Genomic DNA, 26,574 nt, shown 5'->3' with positions numbered 1-26,574 from the left:
GTCAGCCTGGCACAGGCGTGGGGCCCACCGGGAGGGCTCGGCTATGGCCCCTGCTCAGCATTGGGGAACCAGGGCGGACATGGGGCCCACCGGGAGGGCTCGGCTATGGCCCCTGCTCAGCATTGGGGAACCAGGGCGGACATGGGGCCCACCGGGAGGGCTCGGCTATGGCCCCTGCTCAGCATTGGGGAACCAGGGCGGACATGGGGCCCACCGGGAGGGCTCGGCTATGGCCCCTGCTCAGCATTGGGGAACCAGGGCGGACATGGGGCCCACCGGGAGGGCTCGGCTACGGCCCCTGCTCAGCATTGGGGAACCAGGGCGGACATGGGGCCCACCGGGAGGGCTCGGCTACGGCCCCTGCTCAGCATTGGGGAACCAGGGCGGACATGGGCCCCACCGGGAGGGCTCGGCTACGGCCCCTGCTCAGCATTGGGGAACCAGGGCGGACATGGGGCCCACCGGGAGGGCTCGGCTACGGCCCCTGCTCAGCATTGGGGAACCAGGGCGGACATGGGGCCCACCGGGAGGGCTCGGCTACGGCCCCTGCTCAGCATTGGGGAACCAGGGCGGACATGGGGCCCACCGGGAGGGCTCGGCTACGGCCCCTGCTCAGCATTGGGGAACCAGGGCGGACATGGGGCCCACCGGGAGGGCTCGGCTACGGCCCCTGCTCAGCATTGGGGAACCAGGGCGGACATGGGGCCCACCGGGAGGGCTCGGCTACGGCCCCTGCTCAGCATTGGGGAACCAGGGCGGACATGGGGCCCACCGGGAGGGCTCGGCTACGGCCCCTGCTCAGCATTGGGGAACCAGGGTGGACATGGGGCCCACCGGGAGGGCTCGGCTACGGCCCCTGCTCAGCATTGGGGAACCAGGGCGGACATGGGGCCCACCGGGAGGGCTCGGCTACGGCCCCTGCTCAGCATTGGGGAACCAGGGCGGACATGGGGCCCACCGGGAGGGCTCGGCTACGGCCCCTGCTCAGCATTGGGGAACCAGGGCGGACATGGGGCCCACCGGGAGGGCTCGGCTATGGCCCCTGCTCAGCATTGGGGAACCAGGGCGGACATGGGGCCCACCGGGAGGGCTCGGCTATGGCCCCTGCTCAGCATTGGGGAACCAGGGCGGACATGGGGCCCACCGGGAGGGCTCGGCTATGGCCCCTGCTCAGCATTGGGGAACCAGGGCGGACTTGGGGCCCACCGGGAGGGCTCGGCTACGGCCCCTGCTCAGCATTGGGGAACCAGGGCGGACATGGGGCCCACCGGGAGGGCTCGGCTACGGCCCCTGCTCAGCATTGGGGAACCAGGGCGGACATGGGGCCCACCGGGAGGGCTCGGCTACGGCCCCTGCTCAGCATTGGGGAACCAGGGCGGACATGGGGCCCACCGGGAGGGCTCGGCTATGGCCCCTGCTCAGCGTTGGGGAACCAGGGCGGACATGGGGCCCACCGGGAGGGCTCGGCTATGGCCCCTGCTCAGCGTTGGGGAACCAGGGCGGACATGGGGCCCACCGGGAGGGCTCGGCTACGGCCCCTGCTCAGCGTTGGGGAACCAGGGCGGACATGGGGCCCACCGGGAGGGCTCGGCTATGGCCCCTGCTCAGCGTTGGGGAACCAGGGCGGACATGGGGCCCACCGGGAGGGCTCGGCTATGGCCCCTGCTCAGCATTGGGGAACCAGGGCGGACATGGGGCCCACCGGGAGGGCTCGGCTACGGCCCCTGCTCAGCATTGGGGAACCAGGGCGGACATGGGGCCCACCGGGAGGGCTCGGCTACGGCCCCTGCTCAGCATTGGGGAACCAGGGCGGACATGGGGCCCACCGGGAGGGCTCGGCTACGGCCCCTGCTCAGCATTGGGGAACCAGGGCGGACATGGGGCCCACCGGGAGGGCTCGGCTATGGCCCCTGCTCAGCATTGGGGAACCAGGGCGGACATGGGGCCCACCGGGAGGGCTCGGCTATGGCCCCTGCTCAGCGTTGGGGAACCAGGGCGGACATAGGGCCCACCGGGAGGGCTCGGCTATGGCCCCTGCTCAGCGTTGGGGAACCAGGGCGGACATGTGAGCAGACCTGAAGGAAACACAGGCTGTAGCTGCTGCCTGTGGGAGACCCTCACCCCCAGGCCCCTGGGGAGCCACCTGTGTCCCTCCCCCAGACCTGGGACCCACCGCCCACTTGCTGCAGTTCCCATGTAATTGAAGGGGGACAAGGGGACACGCCCCATGACCAGCACCCACAGCTCTCTGAGTGGCAGTGCCAGCCCCTGGCCTGGATCTCACCAGCTCTCGGACCCCCAGGCCCAGCCCTCTCTGCCCTCATCCAGCCCTCCTCCCAGGACTGGGTGCATCTTTGGGCTGTGCCCAGACAGCATGAGTGGTGAGGGGGAAAGGGCAGGGACAGGGCAACCCCCTGGGGATGGGCTAGGATCCCCAGCAGGGAGCATCCTCGATCCCCGTGGTGGTCACGCTACCCAGCTGGGTCCTGCTCACTCAGGTGCTGCCAACCCTGCCGCTTCTTCCACCCCCAGAGCCCTGCCTTCCCTGTCCTCTCCTCCCCGATGTTCTGGACAACTGTAGCTTGGTGTCCCCTCTACTGCCAGCTCTGAGAGCTCGGGCAGGTCCCTGCTCGTCTTTGGGCTTCCCTTTCATCTCTACGTAGAGAGATGTTTTTCATTGACAGTTCTGATCAATTACAAGTGGTGGCCTACGGCGGTGTTGAGAGGGATTCTGAGGCAGACTCGAATCTGTAGGAAGGAGAGCGGTGGTTGATTAGCAATGTCTGTCTTGGGAATGAGAAGGAAGAGGGGCCAGGTCAGATCGGTGCCTGTCCTTTGCTGTCCTGGAGTAGACACCTCCACCCCTTTTACACCCTCCGTGAGGGAGACACGGTGCCCACCCTCGTTTTGGAGCTGAGGGAGCCGAGGCCTGGAGAAGCTACACAGCCGGGGGCAGAGCCCGCTGTCAGGCTGGGTGCGAAGTGGGCTTGAGGCTCCGTCGTCCCAGAAAATGGAGAGGTTGGGTCACCAAGGTCTCGTGTCCTGGCTCCCTGTCCCCCAACCCAAGCAGAAACCCCAGAGGTGCCGGGAGCCGCCCTGCAGGAGCCCCTGAGGTGAGAGGGCGTCCTGCTCGAGCCAGGGAGTGAGGCTTCTGCAGGGATGGGGCGGGGAGGGCTGGAGCTCCCGGCGGCCTGGCTCTGTTGCATCAGCCTCCCCGGCCCCGCCTGCCGCTGCCAAGCGGTGATCGCAGCTGTCCTGAAGCACAGGCAGTCCGGTCTGACGGTCCCTCTCCCCTCCGGCCCCTGCTCTATAGGCGCAGAGGGACACGTCCATTCACCTTGCTTAGATCTGGAAAGCTCTTTTTCACACGTGTTGCCTGTTCTGCATAAGAGGTTTGTCTTATTCATCCCTCAAACCCCAAAGCCTTGGCACAGGCTGGGGACAGAGAAAAGCCATTTCTGTGACTGATTCATGCTCCCTTGTAATGAAGCATTAGAGTCACAGTGACACCAGCGGGTGTCAGAGCCGATGGAGGCCCCAGCTTGAGCCCTAGGTGATAGGACCGTTCATCTCGGAGCCAGCCTCCTCACGGAGATGGGACAGGAGGTCGGTACGCCCTTCTCTGACCCGCTCCGCTGCCAGCCAGTGGATGGTCTGGGGCCCGCTGCCCTCTCCCTCTACCCAAGCCTCTTTCAAACCCCCTCCCTGACGGCGCAGCCCCGGTGGAGGAGAGCTATAAATCAGCCTTCTCTCTGGGGTGATTAAAAAAAATCTCTCTATTAACAGCTGACTCACAGTCTAAAAATGTGCTCATGGCATAGCTGTGGCCACTGCCCCTGGTTTGGTGGGACCAGCCCGAGCTCGCTCAGCCAGCCATTCTGCAGAGGACGGCCCTTTCCAAGCAGGCACCGCCGCCAGCGACTTCCTGTCCGCCAGCCACCCTGCGCTGTTCCTTCCCCGCCTTCGGCCCTGGGGTTTGGCCCGAGACCCTGGTAGAGGGGGGTGGGGGGGAGAAGCCATCTGGAGGGGAATCAGTGTGCAGATGAGAAAGGAAATTGCCCTGAGATGATTGAAATGACAAACAGAAGGGAAGCTAGGATGGCCAAGTCGAATAGAAGGGGGCGAGGGGAGGGGCTGGGGTCCGTGCCCAGCAGGACTCTGGGTCCCCTGCCTGGCCAAGCAGTGCTCTGCTCTGCTGACCTGGGGGCTGGCGGACAGGGCCCGGGTGGGCATCCCTGGGAGCGGTGGGCTGGGCAGGCACGGCCAGGACCCCTGGAGATGGAGAGGGTCTTTCAAGAGCTGAGGGGGGAGGTTCTCCCGGGGAACCTGCTGTCGGTGACCTAAGACGATCCATGTGGCCGCAGAGGGACCACCAGCTGCAGGCTGGGCCCTGGTGCTGTTTGTCCCTTTAGCAGGTCAGAAAACGGAGGGTTTGCTCCCACCGGTGCCTGCATCCCTGCAGCCACCCTTCCCGGACCACGCTTTCCTCACGGGCAGGGCCGTGCGTGGCCTTTCACCAGGGGCTGGCCTCAGGCCCTTGGTAAACATTCTGAAGGATAAACTCTGAGCTTAAGTGGCTCCACGGTTTAGGTTCTGGTTTTGCCGAGGCCCCTCACAAAACACATCCTCCCTCGGCCGAGCCAGCCTGCCGTGTTTTCTTTCCAAGCAACTGGAAGTGACCGGTTAGGGGCTGGGAGTGACGGAACGCCGCCCCCAAGCCGGACGGGTCCAGCCGGCGGGGACAGTGGCAGCACTGACTGCAGTCGGTGAGCAGGCCTTCGGGGGCTTCCCGAGCCCCACAGCTTCCTCGGGCCTCAGAGGCGTCTGGAGACTGGATAGCGATGGGTTAGGGGCACGGCTTCCCACGCCACTCCTCTTGGGTCCTAGGTGGCTCTGTTGCCGCTCAGAAGCCCAGGCAGCTGCCGTCCATCTGGGGCAGAAGGAACAGAGGGCCCCGAGGACACCCCCAGTGGCCTGTGAACATTGCCACAGCCACGGCTCTTGTCGCTGGACCTGCACACAGCAGACGCTGCTAGAATGCCCACTGCGTGCCAGCCACAGTGCCGGTCCGGCGGACCCAGCCCGTATGGGCCCGGCCTCCGTGTTGGGTCGGGGAGAGGGGAGGCGGGGGCTGTGGTCTCCTTCGGCACTTTCCGCCCCATTCTCCTGGACTCCCGGCTTCCCCGGGGGCGGGGGCAGGGGACAGAGGCAGCCACCCCCCTACCCCCGCACTGTGCCTTGTGTCCAGACCTTCAGTGAGTCCCCCTGGGAGCCGGCTGTGATGACACAGGTGGCCACTTCCAGCCCCCAGGACTCGACAGACACACAGAGGGTTCACAGCTGTGTGAGCTTCTCTACTCATACTCTGGGACCCTTCAATTCCCCGGTAGTCCCTAGAATCCCAGCTCCCCCAGGTGCACTGCCATAGCCTTCAGGGAACTTCCCAGGCGACTCTGGAAGGTTCTAGGTCCCTCCGTCTTCACAGAAAAATGTACAGATGCCCCTGGAGATGACGGTGATGTTTTGCTGTTTCCGACACCTCTGATGAGATCCCAGGCTGAGAACGTCTCTACCTATCTCCTTACATTTTCTTGCTGAGAGCCATTCCAGGCAGAGGAGACGGAGGAAGGTCGGGGAGGGGGCGTTTAATTTTCCCATGAATATACGGAGTGCTCTGGCCACAGAGGGACACCCACCCACTCGGGGGACTCGGACAGTGCTGGGTCTTGAGGGAGCCGTAGAGCGAGCTGGGTCCTGCAGGCCTGGGGGAGAGAGCTAGGTGCGGGGAGGTGGGGCGGGCGCTCCAGGCGACCCAGGTGAGCTGATGCGGGGATGCAGGGGAGTAGGGGGCTCAGATGAGCACATATAGAGAGATGGGCAAGGGTGGGAGTTGGCCGTTTAGGGTTCAAGGGTGAGAGCTGAAGTGTGAGGACTAGAGCGGGTGGCCCAGCCCCAGCCCAGAGGAGGCAGGTGGAGCGGAGGCTGGCGGAGGCTGGGGGCTTAGCCGGGTTCCCTCCTCCTTGGTCTGAGAGCGAATGGGGTTTGAGCCTGCCTTGACTGTTACCTGGCCCCTGGGATTCGGTTCTCATCTGAGACACGGGCTGACTCCTGCTGTGCCTCTGGGAGGACTGGGTGACGACACTTCAGCTGTTACAGTGTCCTGTCCATGTAGGCCCCAGGGGTCCACCCTGGGGAGCCGTCTGCGAGTCTGCAAGTGAGGAGTGCCACCCAGGCCGAGCCCCGGACTGAGCACAAATTAGTAACCAGCAGTAAACTCTGGAGGCGGGCTCAGGTGTCATGTCACCTGGTAAGTTACAGGTGAGCCCCCCGTCCGTTCCCAGCAGGACAGACATCACCGATCCATCCCGCCTCATTCCTGCCCGGTCGGAGGCTGACCTCGCCCTGCTGTCCTGTCAGCCCCGGGGAGAAACCTCAGCAGCACACAAGGTGACATCAAGTGGCCGTCCTGGCCAGGGGTCCACCACGGTCCCAGGGAGGAGCTGGGCTGAGAGCAAGCACACATGATGCGTGACCTTTGTCTTTTGAGGACAAACCGTGGAATGTGTGCTTGGGGCAGGGATCAGAGGAGGTCTGGGACTGGGGCATCTGGAGAGCAGACACGAAGGCTGAGCTCATTCTCATGCTGGGCCAGCAGCTCCCATGAGGCCACACGAGCTGGCCAGGGCTGGGGGTGGGGATCAGGGTGGGGCTCCAATTATCCAGGGAAGCCCAGAGGGTAAGTGGTCCCCAGGTGATGAGCCCTCGTGGGGGGATGTTCAGTGGCTGCAGGGCTCTCGGATGCTCTGGGTACAAGAAAACTGGGGCTTGGGGAGGGCGCCTGAGGTGTGTCGGGTAGAGAGGAGGACTCGGGCCTGGTGTCCATCCCACCAACCGTGACTGTGCTGTGTGGCCCGGGGCCGGTCGCTTGCCCTCTCTGGGCCATTGTTTCCCTATGATGAATCTGTCATGTCCCTTGGTGGTCATCATCAGGTGGATGCTGCTTTCTAGGCCAACAGCTGTTAAAGCGGCACAGATGAAGGGACAGCTGGGGGAGTGTGGGACCCTGGTGTGGAAACGCCTTGGAACCTATTAAAGAGGCTGAAGATCGTGGGAATTTTCTCTCTCGACCACAGAACTTGTCAGGGTGGGGAGGACACTTTGAAGCCTTTGATACATTACTTACCACGTTTTGGAAGCAAGGCACTGAGGGCCAGCTTGGACGGCAGATGAAACAGACCCCTTTGTTTTCAGACAGCAAAGTGAGGCCCAGAGCAGGCGGGGCCTTCCCCGGGGTCCCCGGACGCAGCCTAATCCGGAGGCTCTGATTCTAAAGAAGTAGAGAGCGGAGGTCTCCCCCAGCCCAGCTGCCGTCTTGTTGGGTGTTTCCGGGACATGCTCCTTCCTCAAAGAGCTTCCGGTCTCACGAGGCAAAACCTGAGGTCTGTGTGAGCAGAACGGGGTCAATGGGAGCGTTTCTTGAGCACCTGCTGTGTGCCAGCCTGCGTCAGGAGAGTCCACGCTCTCTGGGGGTGCCTGTCCGTCCACCTGAAGACATCGCACTGCGGGTGCCAGGGGCAGGGTCCAGCGTGTGGGCAGGGAACCAGCAAACGTGGCGAGCGGCAGTGGTCACTGCGTCCTCCCAGCATGTTGGGGCAGTTTTGAGCGCCCTTTACAGATGGGGAAACAGAGACCCGCGGGGTCAGCCCCTTCCTCCGGGGCTGCATGAGAGTTGGGACAGAGCAGCTTTGCGCCCAGCTTTGCCTGAGGCTACAGCCCCCACGCTTCACCGCTGGGCTCCGTGCCCTCGGCAGAGGTGGATTCCTGCCAAACTTTCCTGGCTGCCTTGGGGCGGGAGTTGGGGAGCCGTCTCTCACTGATGGTGGCTGGACCATGCATCAGAGAGAAAGCGCCAGCATGGCCGGGGGTGGGGCCCCTTGGACCACGGCAGCCCTGCGCCTGCAGAGCCTCTGGCCCAGATGGCCGGGCTGTTCCTATACATTATGTGTCTGCCTGAGATGTGAAGTCTGCAAGGAAACAGATTGACGCCAGAACACTGGGGGCTCAGGAATCCCCCAGGGGGGAAATGTTCTAATCGGCAGGAAGTGAGCTGGAGCTGGGCTGTGCGCCTCACGCACCGTGATTCAGAGTCCCCGGCCCAGCCAATCGGCTTCCTGGAGCAGCCACTTGGCCTGCAGATGTACGCGGAGGACAGACAGGGGCCCACGTGAGGGAACGAGGAGTCTGTCAGAGGGCAGAGTCTCCTTATCTTTCGAGTCTCCCAGCAGTCACAGGGCGAGTCCACCTGCCATATGCAATCGGGTCCCCTCACGTTTCTGTCTGTGCTACTCTCCTGGGTCAGGGTGATGATTTCGAGGCTTGTGGCTGATGAGAAGAACACGCTGGAAAAGATGAAAGGTTAGAAAGTTTTGCAACGCTCCCGGTAAAATGTGGTTCCTAGGCTCCCCTCCGCCCGGCTTCCCAGCCAAGGCCCTCTCGCGAAGAGCTGCCCCCTGCGTGTTGGAGAGAATAAAGCCCGGGTTGGGAGGCAGCCCGGCCCAGTGGGTAAGGACCCAGCGATGGCATCAGACCCCCTGGGTGCAAATCCTCACTCACCACTCAGAGCTTTGTGACCCTGGGCAGCCACGGGGCCTTTGAACTTTGACTCCCTGGTCAAGAGGTGGGGTAATGCTGCCTGCAGGGGGAGTCCCTGTTCACGGGATGTGTCCCTCCTCTGCCCGGACCCTGACGCGGCCTCAGTAGGACCCAGGCACTGGGCTGCGGCTTTGGGTCAAGTACTACAGGGGCCCTCACGGTGGAGGCAGATCACTGAGATCCAGGGATGGAGCCCGCCCGGAACCACGGAAGGGCCCTTGGCGATCCTAGGGTGGGACCTTCTGCAGGGAGGGGAGGGGCTGTGGGATGCAGGAGCAGCAAAGGTCGATGAGGTTGTTGTGACCTCGACAACATAGCAAAGGATACACAGCTTCTGTGTGTAGCAGACGTTGTTCTAACGCATTTTGTGTGTTAGCTCATGGACTCCTCGGGACAACATACCAGGCAGCTGTATTATTATCCTTATTTTCCCGTTGGAGAAACTGGGACACAGAGGTGCTGAAGCCACTCACCCCAGTCTCGTGGCTGGGAAGTGGAGGAGCTGGGACTCAAACCCTGGCCGCTTCTCCTGTGGGTTCACCCAATGCCCTGGGCCCGCTGGGTCCCTGGCAGTGGAGGCCAAGGGGAGAGCTGGTTTATGTGGAATTTCAGATCCCCTTCACTTCGTTTTGTTTGCTGAGAGGTACGTGTTGAAGTTATTAATTATTTTTGCATATGGATGACCAATGGTTACAGCCTCGATTGTTCAAAAGATTTTTCTTTCTCCGTCCCATTGTCTTCACATCATTGTCAAAAATCAGTTGAACGGCGCCAAAGAGCAATGAATTACTTAAGCGTAAACTTAATAAAACATGTGTAGGATCTATAGATGGAAAAGCACAAAACACTGGTGAAAAAAATCAAACTCTTAACTATGTGGAGAGAAAAGACAAACCAGAGATGGGGATAAATGTTTGCAAATCTTGTATCAGCAAAGGGCATGTATTTAGAACATATTATGAGCACTCCACGCTCAGTGATAAGAAAACAACCCAATTCAAAACGAGTAAAAATCTGAACAAACTCTTCACCCAAAATGGTACACGGCAAACAGGCACATGAAAGTGTGTGGAGCAACAGGAAAGCTCGTTCGGGGCTGGTGGGAGCAAAATGGTGCAGCCCCTCTGGAAGCCAGTTTAGCAGTTTCTTCTAAAGTTAAATGTAGACCTACCACGCTCCTAGGTATTGTTACCTACGTGAGTTGAAAACTCACACTCACAGAAGAGCTTACCTGTGAACTTTTAAGCAGCGTGATTCATAATCACCGTAAACTGGAAGCGACCGTGATGTCCTCCAACAGGTGGACAAACAAATGGCGGTGCTTCCGGACAACGGCACAGAATCGATCAAGAAAAAGAAAAGCGCTGCTAATTTGTGCAGCATCATGGATGAGGCTTAAACGCGTTCTGCTAAGTGAAAGAAGCCAGACCAGAAAGGCGACATATGGTAGGATTCCATTGATATGACGTTTTGGAAAAGGCAGACTATAAAGATAGGAAAGAGATGAGTGGTTGCCAGGGGCTGGGTGTGGGAGAAGCGGTGGAGAGGCACAGAGGAATTTTTAAGTGGTGGGATCACGCTGCATGGCACTGCCTGGTGGATACATGACGCTATGCATTTGTCAGAACTCATACAGCTTGTCAGCACATGGAGTGAACTTTGATATATAAAATTAAAAAAAATCAACCAAAATGTGAGGGGATCCCGAGATGGAAGGCAGATGGTGACAAAAGGCTAATTGTATTAGATACGTGTAATGTAACATCTCTGAAGGGAATGGGGGAAAAGAAGCTGACCTAAGTGACTACGGAAAAGGGTATTTTGATTAGAAACTGTAAGAGTAAAGATGAACGGCACAGTGCATAAATGCTGTGCTGGTTGGGGATATTCTTTCTTGTGGGGGTCTGGGTTAACAGTCTGAAGGTGCTGTGCAGGCACACGGGCAGGGAACAAATAAGTGAATATAAGGTGAGTGGTGGAATCTAGGTTTCTCAGTGTTGAAGGGGGAGGTTACACACAAGCAAAGGGGAAAGTTCGAAAGGACCATACGGTACTGGATTAAAGTTGGATTCGTAGGAATGGACTCAGGGCTTCCCTGGTGGCGCGGTGGTTGGGAGTCCGCCTGCCGATGCAGGGGACACGGGTTCGTGCCCCGGTCCGGGAAGATCCCACGTGCCGCGGAGCGGCTGGGCCCGTGAGCCGTGGCCGCTGAGTCTGCGCGTCCGGAGCCCGTGCTCTGCCACGGGAGAGGCCACAGCGGTGAGTGGCCCGCGCACCGCAAAAAAAAAAACCCAAAAAGAATGGGCTCGTATTAGCTTAATGTGGATAAAGATGGACAGATGCAGAAATAATTACAGATATGTTTGTATACATAGATTACTGTACACACATGTACTTCCCAGCTCTGTCAGCTGAGAAGAGTGAGAAGCAATGGTGTCCCAGCAGCCATGAGCACACGCAGTGCCCAGATCTTGGTTTCTAACACCATCCTCCAATGAAAGGAAGCAGGGCTCTGTATAGAAACAGCTGATTCTAGGGCTGGGGTGGGAGATACACACAATGAGCCTGGAGCATCCTGTAGGCACAGAAGGTAAGGGTGGGTTCAAGAAACAAACGGGGCACAGGAGCCAACCTGAAAGAGTTACCAATGGCCAAAACTGCAATAGTTGGGGCAGCCAAACCAAAATGTAGAATTGGGAGTGTAACCCAAATTATAAAATAAATACCCACAATTCCATACTGATATCAATAAATGATTGAATAAATAATGAACAGGGAGAAGAGACAAATTTCCCACACAGAATTCCAAATAATTCACGTAGACCCTCCTGTCTACCCCCGCCAGCCCTGAGAGTGGGCTACACTTAGTGACGTCCTTGCAAAGAGGATAGCGTGGAAGGGAAAAGAGAAGCTTCACGGGGCAGAAGGCTGGCAAACACGACCTCAGCCAGGGCTCAAGGTCAAGTTCAACAGTGATAAGTCAGGTGGACGTCCCGTACCTCTGGGAGGGTGGCCCCTCGCCTCTGTGGTCTCCACTCCTCGAACCCGGCACCGTCATGAGAAAAACCCGAGACACATCTCAGTGGGGGAGCATTTTCCCCCAAACACCTGCGCAGTCCTCAAAACTGCCAAGTTCACCCAAAGCAAGGAAAGTCTGAGGAGCTGTCACAGCTCAGAGGAAGTTAAGGAGACATGACTAAATGCAGTACGGTGTCCTGGATGGGATCCTGGAACAAAAAAAGGACATCAGGGAAAAATTGATGAGCTCAGAATGAAGTGGAGTTTTGTTATAGTTTCCAAACCCGTGTAGTTACAAATGTTCCAATGTTGTTTCTTACTTTTGACAACTATACTGTAGTAATGTGGTAACGTAAGATGCTAACAGTGGGGGAGCTTGGTGCTGGCTGTGCAGGGGTACTCTGTACTATCTTTGCAACTTTTCTGTAAGCTCAGAGCTATTCTAAAATTTAAAGTGAGTTTGCAAAAAGCGGTTGGGGATGTTCGTGGCTCTCTTTCTGGGCTCTCTATCTTACTCCATTGATCCCCGTGTCTATCCTTTTTTCTATCACGTGGTCTGTGGCTCTGTAGCGTGTCTTGAAATTGGGCCACACGAGCCCTTTAGGAGGAGGGGGACAGGCGTCATTTCCAGGTGCCCTGAGCCAGATGCTTCTGTGTGTGGGCCTCGGAGACAGAGTGCCTGGGTTTGATCCCCAGTTCAGTTCCACCATTTGCTTGCTGTGTGACCTAGGGTAATTCACTTAACCTCTCTGTGCTGGTGTTTTTGTCTGTCCAAAGGGAAGATTACTGTACCTCCTTCACGGTGTTGCCTAAGGGTTGAGTGAGCTAACACGGCATGAATGCTGAGGACAGTGGCTTTGTAGGGCAGGTGCCTGACGTGAAGGTTTTGCTTGCCCGGGCACCCACTTCAAAGACATCCCTCCTCAATAAACACCTTCCCACTGCACAACTAGATAAAGAGCTCGGCCGCCCCTCTCACGACGTTCTTTTAGGAAATCCTGGGGGACCTAGGTAACTGACCTTCAAATGACCCCGCCTTTCCCTTCCTGAACCTTAATTCTCTCTCTCGGGTTTAAAATTTGCCAATAAAGAGTGACTCCACCCTGGATCCCTCAAAAAAGGCAGAACTTCCAGTCGATGCTATCTCTCTACCTGTGACCTCGCTATGTGGGGTCAGACCTATGTGAGGCGTAGACCGTCCAGGACCCATGAGTGACAAGCCTTGTTTTTCCATCGTTCCCTGAAGGGTGTTGCTGAGATGCATCTTGCAGTCAGGAGAACCACAAGGGTGGGTGCAACCCAACATTGGCTCCGGTGGAGAAATGTCTGCGGGAGCTGCCACAAGAAGCAGGGGACCACGTGAGTGTTCCCCGGCCAGTATCCCCTTCCCAGCCAGTAGCATCGCTATGGATAGACTGAGACCGACACAAAACAGCTTGGTGCACAGTGGTGTCCGCCATTCTTATCTGGGAGTTGGCACGTGATAAAGGTGGATCGAAGGGATAAATGAATGTAGGGTAGCCACTCGCCAAAGGCCCTGGTCGTCGACTAGAGACCTCAGGGTGGGGGGCTTGCTAGCCAGGCGCACAGGACACAGGACGTGCCTCTTGTCCCTGTCTGTAATTGTGGATGGCGTGGCGAGCTCACCCTGCTTAGCTCTCGGAACTGTGGAAGGCCCCGGGCAGGGGGCCAAACCTCAGGGCTGTGACTGGACGCCTGTTGGGGGGACACATAACCGTCCCCTGGCTTTGGAACCTCATCACCAAAGAAAGACAGGTGCTGCGATCGCTGAAATAAAAATAATAGGAATAAAACCAGAACAAGCTGGGGAAGGAGGCCTGGAGCCCCACTGCTTCTAGATGCGAGAGGGCGTCATTCTTGAGCGCTGTTTACTCATTAATCCTGCCGTGGAAATGGGCTTTAAAATGCTGTGGAACGTAAAATCACAGCGAGGTATCATAAAGTCTAGCCAGATGGAGGAAAGTGAAAATATCTGTCAATATCACGTGTTGGCAAGAATGTAACGCTTTGGGATGCCTAACCTCTGCCAGGACGTGGGGAAATGGGTGGGTGCGATCTGGCAGAGCTGGGAGTGTGCCTGCCCTTGAGCTAGCGGTCCCACCCCTGGAAAAGCATCCTGATGGAGCCTGGGCTCGTGTGTGCAAATGTCCGTCGAGAGAGAAATGGTAAAGTGTGGTGTATTCATGCAAAGAAATTGCATACGGCACGGGGAGCCAGTGACGACAAAAACCGGGACCCACAAACCCCACACACATCCACACGCGCGTAAACTGAGCTCCACAAAACAACACGGATAAACCTAAAAACATAATTTTGAGGGGGAGAAAAAGCCCAGACATGAAAGAACGCTTACTGTATGATTCCATTTACATAACGTTAAAACACAGACAAAACTAAACTGTCTTGTTAGGGCCGCATAATTGGAAAAAGAAGGAAGCAGTTACCATAAAAGTCAGGGTGGTAGTTACCTCTGGAGGGCTGAGGGGGGCCGTGCTCGGGAAGGTCAGGGCAGAGCCATCTGGCTGTCGGCAGCTGTCTGTCTTGACCTTGGTGGTGGATCCATGGCTGTTTGCTTTATAATCATGTATATATTCTTATATATCTTCAAAATTAGAATAATTTAAAACATTAAACTAAATGGGAGAGCTGAAGCAATTTGAGTGTCCTTGGAAAGATATCCTAGAAAACAATTAAAGGAGGCCCCTGGTGGCTCTTGTCACAAAGCCTCCTGATGTAGTAGAAAGAGTAAGATCTTGAGAACAAGACGGAAGAGAGTTTGAACGCTGGTGCTGCTACTTGTTAGATATAAGGCCCCCAGGAACCTCAGTTCACCAATCCATGAAATGGGAACAAGAGTATGTACCCAGAAGGGTAGGTGCCCAATGCCGGGCCCAGAATCAACCCTGGCAGATGACCTCCATTATGGGTGAAGCTGACATTATGACCAGGGTCCAGGTGGCCACCATCACTTTCTTCGGTACATTGTTGCCACTTCCCTGTTGAGAGGTGGAGTTCGTTTTCCCTCCCCTGAATCGGGGCTGGCCCTGTGTGCACACTGACTGATGAAACATGGCGGAGATTGTGCCCAAGAGCTTCTGCATCTGGCTGAGGGTCAGGCTCAGGGGGAGCTTCTTGGGAGGGCAGGTTATCCCCGCGGTCGCAAAGCCAGCTCCCAGGAGACGTGGCTCCCTGGTTCATGGGGCGCCAGGTGTCTTCAGGTGCCTCTGGGAGCCTGGAGAAGGTGTACATAGGACCCGATCAGGGTGCGTCTTGTTAACAGGAACAGGGACGTTTCTGCCAAGTGTACAGCCTGAGACTCCGGTCACAGCTGGGACAGTCCTTAATCTAATTAGTTTCCAAGTATATCCTGAGGACGGGCTCTGTGCCTGGGTGCTGCCATAGCCCTGGGGATGTAGTGTGAAGCGCTGGCCTCCACTTCTTCCCTTGCAGAGGTTACACACATAGACGAGCTCAAATGAGCTCCACATACCCTGGCTGGGGTGGGACCTCACCCCAGGTCTGGGGGCAAAGCTGAAGGAGGAGACACACCTCCAGCCACTGACCCCCGAGCCTGGTCAGTGAGACCAGCAGAGGGACCACATTGGTGGGGTGGGTATGGGGGGGCCGTGTCTTGCTGCGATTATGGACTCACGGCAGGACACCTCCACCTTTGCCAGCCTGTGAGTGGGATCAGAACAAAGCGAATCCCACTGCCTTGAGCCCACTGCTCACCCGTGAGGTCTGGCCCCTCGCCACGTAAACTGGTATAATCTTTCCAGGAGGAAACGTGGCACACCTTCCCGCACTGTGAGCATTCATGCTCTACGGCCCAGCGAGCCCACGTCTAGGGACGCATCCTGACCCCACCCCTCACACGGATTCCGAGACCCACGCAAGGAGACGCTCACCGCAGCAGTGTTTACAGTAGAAAACCCTCAACCCTAGCTGAGCACTCACCGGTGAAGAATTGCTTACATAACTTTTGGTGCAGCCCCAGATGAAATCCTGGGAAAACAGCTGGGAAAAAAGAATGAGGCAGTGGTCCCAGGCTCATGGGTGGGATCCTCAGCGTCCTACAGATGTCATCCGTCCTCACTTCATGTTTTCATCCGTTGGAATGCCAGTGCAATCTCAAGGAGGCCTGTGTTTGTTTTAACGACACTTGAAAAACTGATTCTACCATAAGCATTGCTGAGCAAGGACCAGGGCAGGAATATAAGCAAAACAAGTTTGAAGAAGAAGGTGGTGTTATCTGCATTTTCAACTATTAAGCCTTATAAAGTGATGGCAAAAAAAAGGGAGATTGGTGTAGCAGGGAGAGAAAAGGGGCCCAGTGGGTCAGAGCCGGGAGCCCAGGGAACAGGTCCGCTCCCACAGGGAAACTCACCAAGTGGCAGAGGGACAAGTGATCCTCAGGGGAGCCCAGACAACAAACGATGTGTAGATCATTGTTATCAGGGCGGAAAAAGAGAGAAAATCAGGTTGTGACATCACATCACTTACAAATTATATATTCCAGATGGTTTAAGGACCTGGTGTGATGAACATGTCAGCATTACTAAAAGAGAAAGAAGGAAGCTATCTTGAGTCATCTCAAGGTGGGGAAAGATTTCTTAAAGGAGACAGCAAAGAGGATGCACAGACCCCAAAACGGTTTATAAGTTCATCTGTCTTAAGATGAAAAACCTCTTATCGTGAAACAACGCCATGGGCAGAGTGAAAAGGCTAGGCCTCAGAGCAGTAGAAGATATTTTCATCCTACGTGCAATAATGGATTAATATCCCGAATGCATAAATAATATCCCTATATCCATATATCAAAAGGAAAAAGACCCCTTTGCTTAAAAAAGCAGGGAAATCAGCAAAATATATAAATACGAAACTCACAGCTGAGGAGATCAATGTGGACGAAGTAAATAAAGAAATAAATGATTCATTCATTCCTCAAAGGAAGCTCGATCTTACTATGAGATTGAGCCCTGTGAAATAATATTCCCAGTAGGTCAGCATGACAGAATATTGGTGCTTTCCCATGGTTCTGTCCTGGTAATCAGGGAAGTCTAAGCTCCAACTTGGTGAGTGACCACTGCGTACCCACGTGGTCATCAGACGTTCACGTCTGGTGATGCCACTTCCTGGTGAGAGTGGCACCACTCTCACCTGGTGAGAGTGGCACCCTCTCACCATACTCTGCCCTGTCAGCGGGGCTCAACTTGGGTTGCCACAGGGACCTTGGGAACAATTTGGTGGTATCTTGTGGAGTTAAAGATACATATATCCAATTCTCCTGTACTTCTGAGAGGAGGTGAAATGGGGCAGCTGCTGTGGGAAACAGTCTGGCAGCTCCTCAAACAATTAAATGCAGAGCTACCATGTGACCCAGCGATTCCACTTCCTGAAATGAAGACACACGAGTGTTCTGAATTATCTGTAACAGACAGACTGGAGGAACAACCCAAATACCCATCGATTGATGAATGTGTGAATAAAATGTGCTGTTTCCATACGATGGAATATTACGTGGCCATAAAAAGGAATGAAGAAACTGATACATGCTATGACCTGGATGATCCTGGAAGACATGCTGAGGGAAAGCAGCTGACCACAAAAGTCATATATTATACGATTCCACTTATGAGAACGTCCAGAAAGGGGAAATCCGTAGAGACAGAAAGTAGGTTAGCAGTTGCTTAGGGCAGGGGGGCTGTGGTACTGGGGATGATAGCTAAAGGGTACAGGGCTTCTTTTTGAGGTGATGAAAACAGTATTATACAGACTGTGGTGATGGTTGCACACATCTATTACTACACTAAAAACCATTGAACTAAACATTTTAAATGAGTGATTTGTATGGTATGTGAATTATACCTCAATGAAGATTTTTATCTTTTATTATTATTATATTTTGGCCATGCAGTGAGTCATGTAGGGTCTTAGCTCCCTGACCAGGGATAGAACCCAAGCCCCCTGCAGTGGAAGGGTGAAGTCTCAACCACTGGACCACAAGAGAAGTCCCAGATGTTTGTTCTTTTTTTTAAAGAAAACAAGCTGCAGGCACATCACCAGGAAAGTGGATAAATAAACAAATTTGGAATCCACTCAATGGGGAAGTCTTAGGTGGTGAAACTCAATGAGTAAAAAGTTTCAAGCATTGAAGAAAAAGCTTTTGAAAAAATTTAATGTGGATTCATGGTAAAAGCTTTCAACAAAGTGGTTAATGAGGGAATATATCTGAACATAAAAAAAGCCACATATGGTAAGACCACACTAACATTATAGTCAATGATGAAAAGATGAAAGCATTTCTCTATGATCAGGAATAAGACTAGGATGTCCACTTTCACCAATTTTATTCAAATTAGCATTGATGTCATAGCCACAGCAATCAGACAAGAAAAGAAAATGAAAGGCCTCCAACTTGGAAAGGAAGAAGCAAAACTGTAGCTGTTTGCAGACATCATGATACTATATATAGAGTCCTAAAGATGCCTTGGAACTACATTGTAACTAACAACTGAATTCAGTAGAGTTGCAGGATACAAAATTAAGACACCCAAACTGTTGCATTTCTATACACTAATACACTAATAATGATTTGGGATGCAGTTCAGCTCATAATTCTCAGACCTCTGAACCCCAAGTTGTTTCTTTTTCACATGCAAAATGGATTGGCCCAAGAACAAAACTAAAACTCTTCCTTAAATTCCATTTCTCTAGAATCACTCTTTGGTAACAGTAGACTGATTAAATCAATTGATATTCATAAAGTGAAATCCAGTACAGCAATGCCAATGAACGATATACAAATTTATGCAACTTTAAATTCACAAACAACGTGAGAAATGAAAAAAAATCTAATACAAAAAAGTAAACACACTACTGTTTTCTTTACTTTCACTACTTTTGTGTTTTATATCATCTAAGTTTATATCATCACAGCCGTGGTTATCCTAGGTGTAGTAACAGGGAAGGAACCAATGGGGGTGTCTCTGGGGTCTGACAATATCTCTTTGTTGACACAGGTGCCGCAAACAGAACTGTGTTCAGTTTGAGTAATTTCATCGATCCGTGCACTTAGGACTTGTGAGTGTATTTAAAACATTTTAAAATACATATCATTTAAAAAAAAAGTTTAAGGTAATACCCAGGTTTGCACACAGAGTTTAAAAGTCACGGGCAATGGCTGTAGATCCTGGTCTGAGGGGTACCCCTCCCCATCCACATAGACCTCCTAACCTCCAGGGAGCAGGTCCCATGCCCTGGGCTTTCTCAGAGCACAGCCACCTCAGGGTGGTCGTATGTCTCACCTGGGAGCTCAGGGCTCCAGTGGTCAGTGCCTCGGCAGAAGAGCAGAAGGTGCAGGGCCCTGTGACCTAGCCTTCTGTGTCACTTGCCTCACCCTCCATACTCTGTTGCTCAAAGCAGTGACAAGTCCATGGGGAAGGGATGTAGACCACATCTCTTGATAGACAGTAGTAAGGTCACATTGTAAAAGAGTGTGTGGGAAAGAAGGTGTTGCTGTCTCCACCTTTGGAAAAGATAATCTGTCACTTCCAGCTAGATGCACGTGGCCTCCTGGTTATTGGCCAGTGAGATGGAGATGGAGTAATAGTCTTTATTTATCTCCCCTTCCTCCTTTCCCTCCTCCCTCCCTCCCTCCCTTCCTTCCTTCCTTCCTTCCCTCTTTCCTCCCTCTCCCCATCCCCTCTATCAAAAGATTTAAAAGAATAGATTTTCAGGAACCTCCTGTTGGGTTCTACTAAAAAACATCAAAGGAAACACTAGCACAACTTATAAGATCAAGTATTTTGTAGTCATCACGAAATGAAGCTGTCTGAACTGTGGCATCTTTGTGAGTCTCAACCCATGGCAGATCTGGACTGACCTGGGTTAGGTCCCAGCTGGGGGAGTTGGTAAGTTCAGGTGCCCCTCACACTTCCTTTTTGTCTCCGTTAGCAGGTTTTGCACTGACTTCCCTCCTTCCACACCTGTCCTCCTTACCACCAATCGTCCCTGTGGGTCTTCTTGCCTGGAATGTGGCTTCAGAAGTGGTTTCCACCTCCTGTCCAGGCAGGGCAGCTCTGCGTGCTCCTGCCCCAGTTGGATCAGGCCCTTAACTGATCACACTGCCTCCCACACACCCTAAGCAGCCCCTTGAGTCAAACGTCTATGGTGCGGAGGAAACAGCTCTGGGCAGGGGTCAGAGCTGTGGCCCAGGCAGTGTGACCTCAACATCACCACGTAACCTCAACCAGAGCCCTCTCCTGGGCCTTGGTGTCCTGAGGCTCATGAAGGATCTGGCCAGAGGATTGAGGGGTCAGCGCTGACAGCTCCCACAGGCCACAGCTGTGGTCTTGGGGGCTACGTGGTGCCTGAGCTAGCTTTCCTGGCCCTCAGAGACACCCCTCTTCTCTGTTTACCTCCAGATATCTTGGGGGTTGGGTTGCAGGACCCTTGTCTTGGGATTGATATGGGGTGGGCACTAATCCACCTCTACTTCATGTCCAGGAATTGAGGGAGGATATGGGACAAGCACCAGGATCTTGGTGTCCCTTGACAGACTGTTTCCAAAATCAGTCGTTTCCTTAAATTTTGTGACATTATTAGCTCCCTAGAGCATGGGGTCAGCCCAGCCGACCCTAAGCCCAAGGAGTGGGTTTAGCCTGCTTGATTGATATTTAAATAAATAAATGTGAACACACACACACACACACACACACACACACACACACCCTCCAAAAGTCTTGTTTGTAGCTACTGAGTCCAAATATTCAATCTATGGCTATTTTCTTTGGTGGAACCCTAACTAAAGGTCACATTTAGAAACCAAAGCTGACTCTGATCAGCTGAGGTTGATATTTTAAACAGCCGCCCTAAAGCAACAGTCAATTGTCACCACGCTAATATGCTGTAATACATCTGTTGATTCCGTGCCGGATTCTTACACAGACACGGAGGTTGTCGATTGCTTGAAGGCTTAACAAAGGGTTGCACGCTTTTCAAGAAAGAAGTTTACTTTTGAAGTGTTAGGATGTAGGAAATTCATAAAGCATTTTGGCAAAAGACAGAACAAAGTGAACCAGCACCAATCTGGAGGACATTATTCATTCAAAGAAAATACGGGAGGAGGAAAGGCAAAGACGATTGAGGGACAGAGGCATCACTCGGGTGACTGTCACAGTGTCACTGTCTAGGTGCCCATCAAGGTGACCGAGATACCCGTGTTTTTAGAAGGAAAGGTGAGTGACAAAACAGGGAAGATGCTCACCGAAGGTGAAACGAGAGTCTGTAAATAAAGACCTCCCTGAAAGTGACAAATCACATTTTCCAAAAGACGAAAAGAAAAATGGAAGTAGACAATTAATGAAAGAGGCAAGAGGAATGAAGGAGCTCTTCAGTCAGGACGATGGCCGGTGCCGGCGGCACTCGGCATCCTGCCCAGAGCCTGTGCGTGTGCGTGTTTAGGCAACAAATCGCCTTTAGCAGTGAGAAGTGATGCTCAGAATGACAGGATACCATAGCGTGGTCCTCCAAGAGCTTCTGCAGGTCGAGAAGATGGGCAAGGACACCTGTCGGTGAAATCAGCCTGACCTGGATTTCCGGCAACTTAAGAGTGTCAGGAGCTGTCAGGCGCTTAGAGCCTCCCAGCCCATGTGTCCCAAATGTGGGTGACATCTCCACAGGTCCACGGTGAGGAAACTAACCAAGGACAGCTTTTTTGCATAAAACTCTGTTCACTCCACCTTCAGCAGTGTCCTTTATTCTACTGTCATGAGACAGAGGTGACGTTAAATCGTGCTTAAAAGTTGGCTACTGCTAGGTTCTGATTTTTAAAAAAATTTTACCGGTTGATAACATTCCCAAACCCGGCAGTCGCTAAGCGACTGTGAGCACCTGAGGCTGCAGAAGGGGCAGGGATGCTCCAGGGACGAGAGGACGCAGAGCAGAGAGCTAGGGTGCCGGGTGTGTCCTGGGGTGAGCCTGGGTCCTCCCTGACGCCTCATTCTGACCTGGTGGGCGGGGCGCAGGAGCCCTGGAAGGTATTAGTGTTCAGGCTGTGGTGCCTATCCCTTTGGGGCAGTCAACACACTTAGCAGGTGGGGGCCGCCCCTGGGCCATGCCTGCCTCATGGACCGGTTTCCTCCTGGCTGCTTTCTGTGCAGTGGATGAGCTCTGTGGCCTCGGCCTCCACAACACTTAGGATGGAGGCCAGCACTGAGAGGCTGGCTGGAGGGGTGGAGGCCGGTGGGTGCCGGTGCTTGGATGAGCACCACTTCCTTGAATTAATTAGATGGGCCGGTCTGGCTTTGGGAGACGTCTGGATAAATGGGCTATAGTGTAAATGCACTTTCCTGGCTTGGAGTGCATGCTGCGGGCTTTGGAAAGGTATGTGTCGGTTATTGGAAATCGTCTCCTGGAGATCCTTAAAGGACCAGGCAACAGAACAGCGAAGGACTGTTTGCTTCTGTGCAAAGAGTCAAGAGAGGCTGTGAGAGAGTGTCCAGGTTTTCTCAGACTTTCCAAAGGCTGGTTGGCGGTGGTGCTGAGGACATGAATCGCCCATGAGGAAATGGTTTGTTAAGAAAAGGCCCAAGGTTTGCAAAAGCAGAATTAGTGTCGCCCAAATTAGTGTTTGTGGTTTTGTTTTACTTAAAAGCATAGAGGCTCTGGGGCAGTAGAATGACCGTAAAGCATCAGAGTTAAAGGCAATGGCTTTGGAATGAGAAATACATCCTCAGGAAGGAAGGATTGGGAGTTTGGGATCAACAGATGAAAAAGCTAGTATATATAGGATGGATAAACAACAAGGTCCTACTACAGAGCACAGGGAACTATATTCAGTATCCTGTGATAAACCATCGTGGAAAAGAACATGAAAAAGTATATATATATGTATAACTGAGTCACTTTGCGGTACGGCAGAAATTAACACAACATTGTAAATCAATTATACTCCGATAAAATTAAAAAAAAAAAAGAAATACATCCTCTAAGTGACGTTGGGGCTCACCTGTGAGACGGGGCAGCAAGGCCTGTGAGAGGGGCTGCTAGGAGCCCACACGCTGCTCGTAACTGGACCCGGTGCCCAGGGAGCGGGAGGTGTTGTTTCGGGCGCTGCTGGTGGGATTATTCTTTTCTGCGCGAGCGGGTGGCAGTTCATTAGGTACTGGGGTTCTTGAGCCTCTGTTCACCTAGATTCCAAGCCCTGTGGTGTGGCTGGCGGGGAAATGATTTTAGACATCATGCTACTTGCGATCACGGTCAAAGAGTCCCCGAGAGTCTAGGCGAGAGCGTCGTTTCTGCTCTCTGCCCCAGTGTCTAGCTGGGCTCTCTTGCATGTGGTCCGGGGAGCCCATTAAGATGCCCCTCCTACATCCGGGTGTCTAAACCCGGACGCTCTCCTGAGCATCTTCCCCGCAGCCCCTCAACTCCAGTCCCGTCTCATTCTCCCCCCGCGGCTGCTCTAACAGATGACAACCCGAGGAGCTTAAAATAACACACGTTGACCTGCTCGTGGCCCTGGGGGCCGGAGGTAGAAAATCAGTGTCACTGAGCCGCGATCGAGATGCCCCAGAGGGCTGGTTCCTTCTGGAGGCTCCGGGGACAATTGTTCCCTTGCCTTTTCCGCCTTGTTTGGCTCATGGCCCCTCCTACATCTTTAAACACAGCCCTCCCACCTCTGCTTCTGGCCTGCGTCTTCTCTTCTGGCCTCCCGCCTCCCTCTCGCAATGACTCTTGTGATGACACTGGGCCCAGCCGGACGATCTGAGTACTCTCCCATCTCAACATCCCTAATCAGATCTGCAGATTCCTTTGGCAGTATCAGGTGACTATCAGGCTCTAGCCGCTAGGACGTGGGATATTTGGGGCCATTATCAGCCGACCACATCCACCCACGCAGTTCCTGTCCTCCCGGAGGTTCCCAGGATGGGTAGTGTGGATGAAGCATCTCCCTCTGCCCTTCCACACCCCTGCGTGAGCTGCTGGCCAAAGGCAAGGCCCTGGGGGCCCTGCGTCCTTCCCTGTGTCCTGGCTCTCTCTTTCACAGGTGCGTCAACTGGGATGCTCCCAGCTAATGCTGGGGGGTGGGGGGAGAGGGGGATGGCCCAGAACACCCTGAGCCTGGCTGTGTGCCCCCCTCTCCATGCTTCAGCAGTATATCATCCCAGTGCACCTCACCAGCAGGCCCTGAGCCATTTGTGCAGACTTGGGTTTGACTTTCATCCTTGACACAGAGCAGGTGCGGATAAAAGATTTGTTCAATGGCATTGAATTGATGGGGTCCTCCGGGCTCTCCCCCTGGCAGTGGGCTTGGGGCTTGGGGGTGACGTGGTCAGGTAGCTGCAGGAAGTCAAGGAGATGAGCTCTAGAGAAGCCTCTCTGGGACGCCCCTCCAGCCGACCAGGGGGGCAGGGAAGCCGGGGGTGAGTCTCTTCTCTAAGACTCTGCATAGAATCCAGGGCAGGGGTGTGGTCATGACTGATCTGACAGCCCATAGCCAGCTCTGAGCCTGAACACTACAATCGTGGACTTGAAGCAGAAAGAACGGGTGAGGAACGGGTTAATTAATGAATTAAATGCAAACCTCAAAGTGCAAGAAGATATTTACAGCACGTGAAATTGATGCAGGACTTGAATTCAGAATACAGAAAAGCAAATCTGTAAGAAAAAGACCCAAAGCCCAACTGAAAAGTGGGCAAGAGACTTCAACAGGAACTTCAGAAAAGAGGTTCTTCAGAGAGCCGATAAACCTCTGAAAAGGTGCTTCACCTCCCGAGTGATCAGGAAGATGCAGGTTAAAATCACAGTGAAGATCATCGTGGTCCATCCATCCGGTGCAATATTATTCAGCCATAAAAAAGGAATGAAGTACCAATACATGCGACCCCATGGGTGAATCCGAAAACATTATGTTAATCGAAAGGAGCCAGACACCACGGGTCACACATTGTGCGATTCTGTTTCTATGAACTCTCTAGAATAGATCATCTGTAGGGACAGAATGCAGATCGGTGGGTGCCAGTGGGGAGGGAGGATGGGAAGAAATGGCTTAAGAGTTGAGGGGTTTTACGTTGGAGTGATGGAGATGTTTGGGAACTAGACAGAGATGTACTACGTGCCATGGAACTGTTCGCTGTAAAATGGTTAATTTTATGGTGTGTGCATTTCACTCAATACATTAGTTTCTTAAAAACCACAATCACATACCTGCCTAAATGGCTCAGATTAAAGACAGCCGACAAACCACGTGTCGACGAGAACGTGGAGCAACTGGAACGCGCACACGTGAAAACATGCAAACCTGGCGACTTAGCAGTTCTGCTCCTTGGGCCGTGCCCGGCGGAAATGCGTACACAGGCGCAAGAAAACACGTGTGCCAAGATGTCCATCCTAGCTGCTTTGTAATACCTCCAAGCTAGAAAAACCCACGTCCATCAAAATAGGATAGGTCAGTGGATGTGGCCATATTCCATGAGAATACTGTGCAGTAACGTGGATGAACAACTGTTACCACGGGGACCGATTCGGGCGAAACTCTGAAGTAGAACGCAGAGGGAAAGAACTTCAGGCAGGAATAAAAGCAAACACTTGTGGTGCGATTCCGTTTATCCGTAGTTCAAAACAAGCACATTTTATCCCACTGCCTTTGAAGGTAGGGCAGTGGTCACCCTTGGTGGGGGCCGGGGAAGAGTTTTGGGGGATGGGGGGAGGACTGCTGAGACCCTCATGATGTCTTATGTAGTAGGACCAGCGGGAGCCAGGAAACCATTACGGGACAGCCTTTAGGGGGAGGAGAAGTGAGACAGAAATTGAGTGCTCGGCACAGAACTGGTTCCCTTCCATTTGACTCATTCGTTTGTTCAGTGAACGCCGTCAGAGTGACTAGGACGCACTCAGACCTTATCAGGCACTGGGGAAATACATATGAAACTGTACAACCCTATTCTCCGAAGCCGAATGTCTGGTGGGGAGACAGCTGGGCAAACAATGACAACAGGTGTGATAACTGTTTTCAAGCAGACAGTACAAGGGAGCACAGAAGCTGTAGAAAGCACTAGACCTCTTCTAAACACCAACTAAAGGCTCCCACTGGTTGGGCGATTCCACAGGCCTTATCTCTTAACCCCACAATTACCCTCTGAGGTGGTGTCCTCAGCGTCCCATGACCAGGAGAGGACAGGGCACTGGGAGAGGGCATGCTGCTGGGACCAGAGCTCTGGAGTGGTGGGGTGGGGCCTGCCTGGCCGGTGGGTCTCAGTGGTATCCTCCCCACGTCGAGCCCGAGACCACCCTGAGTCTCCTGCCTGTGGACTCCTGTTGCCACTTGGAGCCTCTCCTGTTGCCGGGGGCGCATGGCTGGCCTTTTCCTGGGCAGCAAATGCAGACAGGATCCACATCCAGCAGGAACCCTGCCGGTGCTGCCCTGAGGACTCCAAAACCTGTTTCTGGACCGTGGCCACGCTTGGTCCTAGAGGTGCCATCCACCTCTGACCTGTCTTCTTGACCTCTAGGAAGAAGGTGATGGGGCTGGAGCGGATAGACGGTGAGCCGAGCGGAGCCTGGGGGGCAGGGGCGTGCCACTGGCCTGGCCCTGGGTGAACGCGATCATCCAAGCACCAGGTCACTGCTGGGGAGAAGCGGCTGTGAGGGGCCTGCCGTGGAGGGACTGACCTGGGCTAGAGCTAGATGTGGGAGCCTCACTTCACTGAGAACCCAAGAGGCCGCATGTGGTGACTTCTGAGGAACCGTGGCCCTGCTTCCCATGTGGGCCCCCTGGAATGTGCAGCTCCTCTGGGAACTAAGGGGCCAGGAGGTCAGGACGCCAGGCCACACGCCACCTGTAGGGCCCTGGCTCCTCCCTGGGGGCCTGAAGCTGAAGAG

The 26,574-nt window shown here is 54.2% G+C and overlaps 1 protein-coding gene across 1 annotated transcript; it reads left to right on the top strand.

Annotated features, from left to right (window-relative positions):
- Positions 1 to 327: 327 nt before the first annotated feature.
- Positions 328 to 2,079, top strand: LOC136125155 (collagen alpha-1(I) chain-like). Its single transcript, XM_065879969.1, has one exon. The coding sequence runs from the start codon at positions 328 to 330 to the stop codon at positions 2,077 to 2,079; it is 1,752 nt and encodes a 583-aa protein (XP_065736041.1).
- The last annotated feature ends 24,495 nt before the right edge of the window (positions 2,080 to 26,574 follow it).

The sequence above is a fragment of the Phocoena phocoena genome, chromosome 6, assembly GCF_963924675.1.
Source record: "Phocoena phocoena chromosome 6, mPhoPho1.1, whole genome shotgun sequence".
NCBI lineage: Eukaryota > Metazoa > Chordata > Mammalia > Artiodactyla > Phocoenidae > Phocoena > Phocoena phocoena.
This window is presented reverse-complemented; position numbering and strand designations above follow the sequence as displayed.

What these genes read in the sequence shown, in the direction of transcription:
- LOC136125155 (XM_065879969.1), top strand. Translation starts at nt 328, where the DNA reads ATGGGGCCCACCGGGAGGGCTCGGCTACGGCCCCTGCTCAGCATTGGG.